The 13,019-nt window shown below is 46.2% G+C and overlaps 2 protein-coding genes across 4 annotated transcripts; one reads left to right on the top strand and one right to left on the bottom strand.

The window, feature by feature from the left end:
• The first annotated feature begins 8 nt into the window (after positions 1–8).
• On the top strand, positions 9–6,937 carry LOC108088996. Of its 3 annotated transcripts, none has more exons than XM_017187059.2 (6): positions 9–405; positions 468–798; positions 858–1,262; positions 4,330–4,698; positions 4,761–5,465; positions 5,538–6,937. In XM_017187059.2, the coding sequence occupies exons 1-6, from the start codon at positions 202–204 to the stop codon at positions 6,422–6,424; spliced, it is 2,901 nt and encodes a 966-aa protein (XP_017042548.1). In that variant the 5' UTR covers positions 9–201; the 3' UTR covers positions 6,425–6,937. The 3 variants fall into 3 exon arrangements, with proteins under 3 accessions (XP_017042548.1, XP_017042550.1, XP_017042549.1); XM_017187060.2 differs by having other exon boundaries at positions 112–405; positions 5,524–5,860; XM_017187061.2 differs by lacking the exons at positions 4,330–4,698; positions 4,761–5,465; positions 5,538–6,937 and adding an exon at positions 1,338–1,962 and having other exon boundaries at positions 111–405.
• On the bottom strand, positions 6,919–12,720 carry LOC108088995 (rab GTPase-activating protein 1-like). Its single transcript, XM_017187058.2, is given in 10 exon segments — positions 6,919–7,430; positions 7,432–7,451; positions 7,841–8,299; positions 8,359–9,078; positions 9,152–9,340; positions 9,396–10,495; positions 10,566–10,753; positions 10,816–10,999; positions 11,231–11,509; positions 11,810–12,720. Coding segments are annotated over 10 exon segments (3,594 nt in total). The 5' UTR covers positions 12,129–12,720; the 3' UTR covers positions 6,919–7,294.
• Positions 12,721–13,019: the final 299 nt, after the last annotated feature.

Here is a 13,019-nt window from a genome sequence, read left to right as displayed (position 1 = left end):
CGAGAGGTCTTTAACCCAGTGGACAAGGGTGGAGGGCTCGTTACGAGGCCCAATCCACTTGTGCGGCTTCTTCTGGGCCGGGTTTATTGGATTTGCCATCGATGTGGCCACAGTCGTGTTTCAACACTTGGCGGCACCACACCGAGCAGGAAAATACAAGCGGAAGGGGACCAGTATCCTGTGAGGAGGGAGAAATTATCGATGCTAGCCAAAGTCCTTGGCTATGGCTACCTGCTGGCCTACGTGATCTGCCTGCGCTGCTGGCCAGGAGCGGCGTATCCGGCCAGCAATAGCTACCGAGATCTGGACATTTGCAACCACTGGGATGGCAGGAGACACTTCCTTGAGCTGGGCTCTCCGGCCGGAGAGCTGCATGCACGGAACGTGACCACCACCGCCTATCGGGTGAGTGATTTCGCCTGCGTTTCTCGCCAGGATTAGGTCAGCAGCAATCGATTTTAAAACAGAGCTCGCCGCTGGGCTTCAAGACGGATGCGGTAGCCGGGGATGTGTGGTACCAGTGCAGCCTGGAGCTGGTCACCTGCGCCGAGTGCGTCATCCGGGTGGCTTTCACCTATGCAAACTTCTCCAAGAGCTGCGGCAACACGGGCGGCAAGTCCAGCATGTGTCCCTGCGAGCACATCCAGTTCTCGGAGCCGCCCTACGATTCCACCATTTCCGGTCAGGAGTTCTGCGGGGACGGCAAGGTGTTCCGCAGTAAAACCAGGACCCTGCAGCTGAAGTTCTTCTACAGGGCCAACAATGCCCATGTCTTTTCGCTGCAGTACTTTTCAGAGCGTAAGATTAAAGGATCTCCCAATTGCATTTAATTTCTATTAAGACTTCCACTGGAACAGGCAACGTACGAATAGTCAGCGGTTCGCCCAAGCAGTCCATTGTGGGCAATGGGAGTACCAAGTACCTGCCGCAGGTCATCTCCACTCCTTACTTTCCGATGCCCTATCCTCGCGATTACGGCATCGAGCACATCCTCACCTGCGAGGCGGACAACTGTCAGGTGCGATTGGACTTCACCGACTTTCAGCTCGGCTTGGCTTCCACTTTGGAAATCTTCGACTCCAATGGCCAGATGTTGGACTCGTACACGGGCGAGCATTTCCGCCCACCCATCACGGTGAGCAGCGGAAAGTCGCTGCTGCTGCAGTTCCGGGGAAATTCCGCGACCGGAGTAGGTTTCCGTGCCGAAGTCAGCTTCGTATCGTCCAAGCAGCTGAAGGACGAAAGACTGGTGCCATTTACAGGTGAGTTGGTGGATATTATCACACAGAACATAAAATTAGTTCTTTAAATATTGAAAATTTTACTAATATTTTTAGAAATTTTAATGAAGCATTTTTATTATCCTCTGGAAAAAACTTTAGAAATGAAGTGTCTTCAAAACAATTAGGAATAAGTAAATTAAGTAAATTTAAAAAATATAAAATTAAAAATAATAGAAAATTAGCTCTGTGTAGAACAAGGGACATCGGAATAGTGGCCGGATTAGCTAAGCACTTGAAGGTCTGCAGGCAATTGTCATATTGATTTAAAAAAAAGGTGGGCGTTGGGCGTTCCAACGAATATCAATGTCAATGCAAGGCGATGAAGTGGAAACTGGGTGACACTCTGGCTCTGGTTAGGTCTAGTTTGGTAAGACAATCGATTTGTTGGATCATTGCCCAAAAGGTGGTGGTCCCACCACTCATATAAGCTGGTAAGGGGTTCCAATGGTTATGCATTGTTGGGGCAGGTTGGTCAGTATGCATAACAAACTATTTAGATTCATTATGTGGAAACATGATGCAATACCTTAGAAATAAACACTTCATGTTGAATAATGCTTAAAAGAGAAAATTCCCAAAGGATCATACGACTTATACACATAGTTAAATAAGGCATACTTTAAAATAATCTTCACTACCCTATTCAGATTAAACCTTTTTTTCCAAACAAATCCTTAAGGGGTTATATACCTTTTTCAGACTCAAAAAATCGAAAAAAATTTTATGATTTTTTTTTGATGTACATACTTTCAACAATTTTTCTGCAAAATTTTTTAGAGATCGGGGCACTAGAACCTAAGATACAGCCGTTCATAGCGCACGGTGAACATGACTACCTAATGTCCACCTAAAACTTTAAACGCGATTATCTCGGAGTCGCATTTTTGAGAAAAGGTCATTGCGGTGAGCACGATATCTCGGTAACCACTACATCGATCGATTTGAAATTTTGGGGGATTGTTTGTAGATACAATAGCTAGTTCGTGAACGAAGGAATTTTTTTTCGACAAAGTTTTCTATTTTTTTGGGGCGAAAAACTAAATTATTAGACCTCGAAAAATCGGTTTTTTAAACTGTTTTATTTAGGTCACACTAGGGTCAAAATTAGAAATTGAAATTTAAGTACCTTCCTGTTGTCAGATTGATCTGAAATTTGGTACACACCTTCAGTTCCGATGACAATACAATATAGTAATGTCAATAACATTGTAAATCCAAGATGGCGGCCGCAAAATGGCGGATAACGTAGGTTCTATCAATCCCATCAATATGGGTATCAAATGAAAGGTCTCAACAAGTAGAATACATTGTACTATATAAAATTAAAATTCAAGATGGCGGCCTCTGCAAAATGGCGGATAACTTAGGTTTTATCAATCCCATCAACATGGGTATCATTGTCACTGTCAAACACATCAGATTAATTCAGATCAATCTGACAACAAACGGGGTAAGCTAAATCTTATATATAAAAATGAATCGCAAAATGTGTTGGTAAGCGCATAACTCAACAACGCCTGGGCCGATTTTGATGCAATTTTTTGTGTGTATTCCAGGTGGTTTGAGGATGGTTTAGATTTATTATTTTATAAATCAAAACGAACTAAAGAAAGTGAAGTTGATAGAAACAAAACTGGAGGTTTACCAGCAGAACTGGAAATATTTGTGGGGCAAAAGTCATGCTACGGTCCAATTTTGACGTTTCGAAGGGATTGGTTAATGGCGCTATAGGCTACATCAACAAAATCGTTTGGCCTCAATTTCGTCGAACTCAGATGTATGCAAAAGATGTACCTTCCGTCCGAATTGATTTCGAAAAAGTCGAAGTGCATCTTATACACCTGAAAGCTATACAGTTTCCAGCTAAGTACAATTACAGGACGGCTGAGAGAAGAGTGTTGCCTTTAATACTATCATGGGCTTCTACAATACATAAAATGCAGGGCAGCACTGTGGATCACGCAGTTGTATACTTAGGTGCGAAACTGTTTGAAGAAGGTCAAGCTTACGTGGCTCTTAGTAGAGTAAGATCTTTGCAGGGACTACGTATAGAGAAGTTGGACTGCAACAAACTAACGGGCAAGAAACCATGCAATAATGAAGCACTAAATGAATTAAACAGAATGCGAATTAAAAACTAATAAAAACTTAATCAAATTTGTTAAAAAAAAACTTTTAAATTTAAAAGGTTTTATGTTAAACATACATTGCAATGTTTAAGATAAATGTACAAATTATTGGATCGCTGGGGGCGTCGACCGTTTAAATGACTATTACTCGTGGGAACAAAATGGTAAAAAAAAAATATAAATAAAAATGCGAAATAAAAACTAAAAACTAGAAAATAAAAAATGGTAAAAAAAATTTTTTAAGTTAAACCGTTTTATGTAAAACATGTACTAAATGTACTAAAAGCCTAAAAATAATATAAAATAGATACAGACGTGGGAAATTTAAACATATGCTTAGACTAGACAAAAATAAAACCGTGGGGCAAGTCAATTGTGTACAATCGTTGATTAAAGTGTTTGTTTGCCCCACGGTTTTATTTTAGTCTAGTCTAAGCATATGTTTAAATTTCCCACGTCTGTATCTATTTTATATTATTTTTAGGCTTTTAGTACATTTAGTACATGTTTTACATAAAACGGTTTAACTTAAAAATTTTTTTACCATTTTTTATTTGAAAAAATAATCACTGTAACTGTAAAAAATTTTTTTTCGTAAAATCCTTCGTTCACGAACTAGGTAACACTATATACTAACGTAGTTTTTTTTCATTTTTTTTTAAGTTGAGCGGTTTTCTTGTTTTCATGCTCACCGCAAGCCTCTAATGAAAAAGGACTTCTGCGGGAAGGACTATAACTTCCACAATACTCAAAATTTTCACTCGAAATTTTATACAAATTAAGTTAAGGACACGTACTTTGATAAAATTTTTATTGAATTTAAATAAAACAATGGTAACATGCTAAAAAAAAATAAATAAAAACCATGTATTTCTCTGGTGAAAAAGGTATATAACCCCTTAACCTAATCCCTCCAGATTGCGGTGGAATGGTCACCGGACCTGGAGGCGCCATCACCATGATGAACATGATCGAGAATGCGACGGACGTGCGGCTTTTCGATTGCATCTGGATCATAAAGCCGGGCAATAACTACATGATGATGAAGACCCACATTTCCCTGCGCGTGGAGGACTTCTACGGCATGGCTGCCCGATCGGAGTTGACCATCCGGCAGGGAACAACCTCCGATGCCGTGGAGATCGAGAACGTGATGTGGCCGAACAATGGACTGAGCAAGGAGAGCCATGTGGCGCCCATCCTCAACGGCTACTACATTCGATTGCGTGGGGTCTTTGGGATGTCCTCCAAACTGGCCATCGTCTACAGCGTGTTCAACTATTTGAGTGAGTAGTATTCATTATTCAAGATCTGAAGAGATTAAGTATTCAAATTACCCTCGCTCTAGATTGCTATATTGGCTCGGAGTTTCTGTGCGGGAACAACCACTGCATCTCCATTCGCCTTCATTGCGATGGCTTCGATCACTGCGGAGATGGCAGCGATGAGCCGGATTCCTGCGAGGAGGATTGGGCCCACTTGCACCACGATCGTCGCTGGTACTCCCACAAGCCCAACTACTACTTCCCCAAGATCGATCAGTATCCGGATCTCAAGACGGCCACCGGGATCTTCATCATCAGCACGTTGGGCATCTTTGGTGTGCTTTCCGGCTGGATGGTGATCCTGTACAGGATGGGCGTGAGAGCCCGTCATCAGCGCGAACTGCAGAGTCACCTGCAGACGATCAGTGAGCTGCTGGATCGCCAGGACGAGGATCGCACACCCGACGAGCCGCCGAGCTACGAAGCTCCGCCGGACTACGAGGAGGTGATCAAGGTGGGGATGCAGCAGGAGTTGCGGGAGCCACGTCGCCAGCGCCGCGCCCGTCGCCCACCGCCTCGGGATCGCTGCTGCAGTCGGGCGGCCAGCAGTTGCACCATGCAATCGGTGCTGCCACTGCACAGCAGCTGCAGCTTGGAGCGGGATCAGGAGCAGCCCAGCACCTCGGCGGCGGCGATGACCCATGCGGTGGCCGCCACGGACACCACGGAGGATGCGGAACAGGCCCAGACGATGGCCCAGCGGATGCTCCTGGCCACGGCCTTGTGTGGTACGTTGACGGTTTCCCCTCCACGAATCCCTCCCTGCAGTCGCTAACTTACCCACAGAGTCCCACTTGCAGGCACTGCAGGCGCGTCTCTCGCGGCAGCAAAGGAGTCTGCGCTCCTCCGGCTCCAATCCGTGGGGGTTTCAACGAGCCCGCCACCGCTATCCGCTGGGGGTGAACTACCCGCAGCCGGTGGGCCAGCCACGACGCCCGGTAGCACGGCGGATGAGTGCACCCAGGGAGGTGACTCACTCAGCATTTCACTCACTCTAGGCCTGCCCTCGACGACGGCCGAGAGTCCGGTGACCACCGACCAGAAACACAACCAGAACCTAAACCAGAACTCGAGGCAATTCCAGATTTCCGAGCAGAGCAGCAGCAATTGCACGGAGCACACGTACCTGAAGCGATCCTGGCTGGTGGTCCAGCAGGTGCCGCCGGGCAGGGGTTACCGGGTCCAGCGGCTGCGACACACCTTCTCCTCGCCGGAGGCCTTCACCGGCGATGAACTGCAGCTGCCGTATCCGGATTTCCTCAGTTACGGCACCAACCTGCCGCACGAGCGGAGTAGCAGCAACTTTGGCTCGGAACTATCCAGAGATCCGTCCAGTTATAGCGTGGGAAAGCGTGCTCGCTTGACGAGTCAGTCGGGAACTTTAACCCGGGACACGGAGACCTCCAACCAGACCCTCCAGTCACATGTGATAGAGGAAACTCCTCCGAACGAGAGCGAGAGCGAAGGGGAGCAGAAGGTGTCCTGTTTCGGGACTCAGAAACCGAAGCGGCGTCACCGCGGACACGTGAGAAGCCGATCTTTCAGCAACTCAGGCGGCGGCACTGGCGGAAGGAGGCGTCTCATCCAGCGCAGTTCGTCTGCCGATCTCCTGATGAACTACGCCGCAATGGCCGTGTCGACGCCACAGAAAAGATCCGAGGGAGTGCAGCGGTTGTTCTTCATCTGAGCGAGGAATTTCAGATTGTGGAGTGACAAACTTGGAACGATAGTATTAAATCCTGGTGTGATTCTGGTCGGGACCTGGTCACAGTTAAATAGACCTCTTTCCAATTCAAAGATGATTAACTTGATGGAATTGAAATTAGAACATTTTTTTTTATATGAGGTTAAACCCTAATATTTTTTCCGGCCAATATGTTTAATAATCTCCTAACATGAAAAAAAAATGGAACAAAATTTGTTTCCAATTATGTTTAGTCATTTTTAATTTATTTTATTTTGTTATTTATTTAAAAAGGTGTTAATGAAACACCTAAAATGTTTGAGTGAAATAAGAGCCGTAGAAAATATAATATTTGTATCAAATACTATATCAATATAGAAAGCTATTATTTCAATTAAATTTCAATTGCATCAACTTCAATCTTTTTTAAAAATCTGGAAAAGGTTTTAACGTTTGTATTCTATACTACATATACCACACCCAAAAAGAAATAAATATTTACATTAATATTTAGCATTTTATTGGTTATATATTTATTCATGTATAGCGTTATGCGTGTAGCATTCGCCAGAGCCAGTTAATATATGCCCCAGATCAATTCATAACACAACAACAAAGCTCCTAAAAGATACGTCCCAATCCTTTAATTGATCAAGGGCATATATTGACAAGCTCTGGAATTTAGGGTGCCTCAAAGGTGCAAAATAATAAAAATCTATTACTCGCTTATATATGGAAATCAAAATGCACATTTGTATATGTATATATAGACGAATATGATAAATAATACCAAGGCGTAGTCAATGCCGCAGGTCTGCTATCCAGAATCACCTACGTCTCTGTATCTGCGTTCAGCTTTTCATTCCGATAACTCTATTGCTGCAGTTGTTGGTTGAGATTCTCGGCGAGCGATTTGCCGGTGAGCAGAGGAGCCGCCATACTTTGCAGACTGCCGCTGTTGCTGTTGCGCAGCTTGGTGGCCAGAAAGTTGCTTGGCAACTTCGGTGACAAATGCAAAGGTCTTGTACTCCTGGGCAGCCATTGGGATACGAGATTCAAATTTAGCATGTTATATACACAGGGTTTTATTTGCAATGCAAAATATCAATAAAATCATAAGCAAACAGAAACAGCAAGTGGGTTCAATGCCTGTAAAGTAGTCGACTAAATAAAGATTCTTCAATATGTATGTCATGGTGTGGGGTAAGCGCGTGTTTAAATTAAACAATGATAAGTAATGGTTGGGTATTCTCAGAGAGCTTAAGGTATTCGGAAAACATTCCTGGAGCTCAGCTCTCTCGGGCTGATTACCCATATCTTAATTATAGAAATTATTCATACAAAAACTAAAAATAATAAACTGAAGATATTTCAGTCATGGTGGTTGGTGGTTGGGCGGATCGCGGGCTCCTAAGTTACCTGATTGCCGCTCGGGGAGCTGGCCTCGCTGAGGGTCGTGGGCGCCTGGCCCATGTAGGACTGGAATGTGGGCGTGGGTCCGCCACTGCCATTATCCCGATGACCACCGCCACGGGTGGTCACCTTCTCCTGCAGCGAGTTGAAGGTCTTCGAGAGCCACGGCTGCCAGCTGTTGCGGTTGGTCTGCAGTTCACTGAGCGTGTTGCTGAGCTGATGGTTCAGGTCCTGGTTCTTGCACTCCGCCTCCACTTGGGCCAGCTTTGCCTGGGCCAATTCCAGTTCCAGTTCACGGATGCGCTGCGAGGCGGCATTAAGCGGGTCTAGTGGTCCGAGCGGATGCTCATTGGCATTCCGCATGGCATCTGTTTGTCGCCTGGAGCCGCCGGTCCCAGAAGACTTGGCATTGTCGTTGCCGGCGTCGATATGCTGCTGGCAATCCCGGCAATTGGAAACCATGTGCTGGAAAAACGAGTGTGAATGAATATGCAACATAAATCAAATTTCCCTTAACCACTCACCATCACCTTGCCCAATGTCTCGCTAAGCGTGTTCATGTCCTGTTCCTGTCGCTGGATGATCTGCTTGTATTCCTGTATAATGCCTGTGTGCTTCTTCTCCTTCTCCAGAGCTCGCTCCTTGGCGGACGTCAGTTGTTTGTTAAGCGCATCGATTTCGGCCTGCATCTTGCGCCTCTCCTCGCCGAATCGGTTTTCGTAGATCAAAGCCTCCTTCTCCAGCCGCTCCTTGTGCTGCTTCTTCAGGAGAAACTCCTCCTCGTACTGCTTCAGCTTTTTGATCTTACGCTCACAGGCTTGTTTCATTACTTTGCGTGCCTGGCTGGAGCTTCGGCATTTCTTTGGTAACGTGACACGGAAATACTTCAGAATGCCTTCGAAGTCGAGCTGCCGCAAATCAGACTCGCAGATTGAAAGCAGTGTCACAGCCACCTGGAACAGCACGGGAAGTCCATCGAGCAGGAAAACGTCCAGCACATGGAATACAAAGCACAGCGGGAAGCGGGCCGTATACAAAGTTAGGAACCACTGGGAGGCGTACATGTGAGTCTCAATGCCGCAGGCTGTGAAGTGCTCGTGCAGCTTGGGCAACTGGTCCTTGATTAAACGCTCCAGTTGGTAGAGACGCAGGTAAAGGACCTCGAATCCCGCTTTATACAGATCACGAAGCCCATAGTCGTACATCAGAGCAACCAAAACGCAAAACGCATCCTCCTCGGGCATCTAAAAAATTCAGTTTTATAACCATTTGGTTAACTATTTTGCATGCAGTGAATTAACTTTACTGAACACTTACATGAAGCAGCAGACTGGCTGCAATGAAACTCAGACCCTGACAATAGCCGACCTCGCTGTCGTGTACCGCATACGCTTTGGACACTTTGAAAAGGGCATCCTGACCAGATCCACCAGTTTCTTTGAAGCATTTGTGCGCCGGAAAAGTGCGATGGATGTCCCGCTGTATGACGGTCTCACACTTTGTTTCCTGCAGGCGAATATAAAATTACATTCCTTCTCATATTTTTAGTTTATAAACTTACTTTGGTGATCAGAATCTTGTACTCATCGTTCATCTCCAGCCTGCGCTCGACATTGGCCAGTTTTTGCCAGATCTTCTCACGCAGCGCCTCTGGAACACCGAGACGAACTAGGGGCGCCAGGTTTTTGGGCCTCTTCTCGCCATCCCACTCCCGCAGAATGGGATCCCACTCGTCGAGCGTGTCCTGCGAGCAATCCTTGGAGACCTCACCAGTGCCACTCAGCAGCGGCTCATCCCCATCACTACTGTAATCCGTGGGACAATCATCCTCAATTGAGGCAATGGACGAACTGCGCACCATGCGCGAAAGGTTATTCATGCCCAGCTTGAGCAGTGAGGAGCTCTGCTGGTTTCCCGGCTGTTCTGTGATCTCCTCCGAAGGATCAATGCTGTTCACCTTCCAGTTGGACTCATCTGTGCGCTTCAAGTGCAAATAGAACCGAAGCGTCATCGGCCTTTTCGACATAAAGTGGTCCATAATGCGCATTTCGCTGGCCGACTGAATGGTCACTGGGGTTTCAATAACGAACCTAACTGGTTCCTGGATTCGACGCATAACGATGTCCACGGCCACGGTAAGATTGGTCTTAGACGACTCAAGGTTCAACTGCTCAAAGGCCTTCTCCTGGGCTTTCCACTCGGCTCGAATGGTGTAGGGCCAGGCGGAGTTCGGCTGAGCGTTGCTATCCGATTCGGTAGTGACTCCTCCTGTTCCACCCGGAGGTACGTAGCCCATGCTGTGCATGTCAATAAGATGCATATCCTTTTGGACCACCAGTTTCCCGGGTGCAACGAGCACACCAAAACACCGCTCGATATGCAACGGTTGAAGAATATTCGACGGAGTCTGTTTGACTGTGATGCACACCTCCTTATCTGTATTTGCCCGCAACTTAAAGCAGCCCCTGTCCCGCGGAACTGCAGCATATGAGTTCTTGGCGACCCTCTCGCGAATCTCCAAGGAGACTATGAACTCATAACCAGCGGTGTTCAAGGGATTCCCGCTTACATCCGATGTCACCGAGTTGGCCATGTCCACGGCTGAGTTGAGGCTGCAACTCATGCTGGGCGGGTACGTCTGGAATGCCTTCTGGAAGCAGGCTGCGGTGAAAGATTTAAAATTAGACAGCGGATGAAATCACGCTCCGGCAGGGTTGGTGAACTGACTCACCGCTGACTTGATTGACCGCCTCGGGAATATGGCAACGGAATACATGGCACTGGAACAGAGCATCACCATGCAGCCAAGTGAATGCGAAGCAACCGTTTTCCACGGTGTCCACGGGTCCTCGATAGTATAAAATAATGCTGGATATCTCATAGGTGGCAATAATCGTATTGCTCTCCGCATCGTGAAGGCTGAAAAAGGATAACAATATTACTCAATAAATCACTTTAAGATAAAACAAAACTTGACTCACACCACCAGGCCATCAGAGCAGTTCGGAATGCTCACGGTGATCTTGAGACCCACCAACTTGGAGCCACTGTTCAGCTCGCCCATAATGCGGTAGACTTCCGGCTCAGATTTTGGGGCATTGATGTTGGCAGCGCCCAGGTAAGTGACTCCGGAGAATATGGTGCAGCCCTGATCGATTTCCGACACTATAAAAGCGAAGTATTTGTTTTTAATTTAAGATATATTGTTATAAGAATAGTTTAGAAATAATATGCCTCATATAGTTGCTATTAAATTTACAAAAATCAAAGAAAATTCTATATCAAAAGACTTGAACTGAAATACATCAAATAGTCATTGAGATAAATTAAAACGAAATAATTGAAAAGGCCTCTGAATATACAGCATTTACTGTATCAATTTCTCTGACTACTCACCCTCCTCGTCGGTGGTGTCGCCCTTCTCCGGCTTGATGGCATCCTTCTTCTCCTCCACGCAGGCGGGACTGGCGTCCATACAGTCGTAGAACACCGAGTGACCCACTCTGTTCGAACTGGAGGCATCGTCCAGGGTCTCCTCGCTCTTGGGCGAGAACAGGGTGCAAGGGAAACGCATCTCGGGATCGGCAGCTCTAGATCTTCCGCCGGAGCCCGTTAGGGGCAGGGTCAGGGACTTTTGCTGCTGACTCGGCAGACGTTGCGCGGTCTTCTCCCCAGCTGCAAATATGTTAATTGTCAATTACGCGACCGAGCAATAACAAGCAACGAGTTATACGGAATTTTGTTTAAGGAAAGTATTATTATTCGGTTTGTTTGTCGATTGTTTCCATGACAGCGTAGCACTGCGGCTCTGCGCCGATAAGATTGCAGCTGGCTGGGCTTAACTATCGCTTGGTGTGTTTCCAATTCGTGGCGACGATGTGTGTACAGCTGGCGTTGGGCAGCGACTGAGTTTATTTCAGGGAAAGCGAACCCAGGGCAACCCATTTCCACCCTCAGTCGTGGTTCTCTACTCACCTACTCCACGTTCTAGCTCCAGATCCCTTAGAGCGTCCGTCATCTCGTGCTGCATGTCGCTTAGGTTGCGATTGTGGGCCATGTCCAGTGTGGGCGAGCGATCTCCTCCAGCTTCGGGCGAAGACAAGGCCAGAGCACTCAGGGAAGTGGGTGGTTTCCCTCCCAAGCCCGCGGTTACCTCCTGTTTAGTCCTTTGTTGATTGACCACCTCCTTCACCTGCTCCGTGGGACTGGCCACATTGCTGTCCGTAACGATTTCGTACTCCCCGCTGGTCGTTATCGAGGATTCCGAGGACTTGGTGCTCAGATTATCATCCATTCCGAGAACTCAAGGTTGTCTAAGGTCCGGGGTCTCCAAACGGAATTGTTCTTTGTTGTGTGCAGCTCTATGGCGTTTTCTTTTTTTTTTCTAAGCCCTATAAATCGCGCATTTTCTGGACAGGTAAACAAATCAATTGCTATTTCAAGGCCGACGCTAGCTTTTTATAGATTTCGTTTTCGGTTTTAATTTGTCCAATTTTCAACGGAGTCGCATTGTTTGGTTTGGTTCCGCCGTAAATCGATGACGAATCGTTACGGTTTTGTTGGCTTTTTGGGGGCGTACACACACGCGCATGTATGTCACACAGCGCCCACTTTGCGGAGGAGGCGTGTCAAGGGGGTGGTGGGCGGTGGGGTCGGCGGGGTCAACAGTTTGCTGCCGATCGGATTCCTATGGATTTTTCGTTAACTGCAGCGGTTTTAGTTGCTTCCCGCTAGCACTTTGGTTTTATATTATGGCCAACACTCCGCGAAATGGTACCACATTGTTTTTATCCCGCTTTTTTGGGTTTTTAATGATTTTTTCATCAATTTTTATGCACTTTTACTTCTGTTTTGTTTACATATTTTTCAGGCTAGTGTTGATAAACTATTGCAGGAAACAAAGGGCTGCCAATCGAAAGTGAACAGCTGTTCGGCGTTGTGTAGGACTACGCAGAAAAAGTGTTGCAAAACAATTATTTTTAAATATTTCATGAGGGGAACTCTGTTAATTGATTTGTGTTTATCTATTTTCTTATGAATAGATAAAATAACAAAATGTAGGCTTTAAAAAAAATTATGAAGGAAATTGTCTGAAACTAAGTTTAGAGTTAGTTGGAGGTCTGTCAATGCTATTGCTTTGGGGAATGAACCAAATGTCGCCATTTATTTCTTGAGCAATTAGAAG

This window comes from Drosophila ficusphila, unplaced genomic scaffold (assembly GCF_018152265.1).
Source record: "Drosophila ficusphila isolate 14025-0441.05 unplaced genomic scaffold, ASM1815226v1 contig_106, whole genome shotgun sequence".
Taxonomy (NCBI): Eukaryota; Metazoa; Arthropoda; class Insecta; order Diptera; family Drosophilidae; genus Drosophila; species Drosophila ficusphila.
Note: the sequence above shows the minus strand (reverse complement) of the source record. Positions and strands in the feature narration are given on the sequence as shown.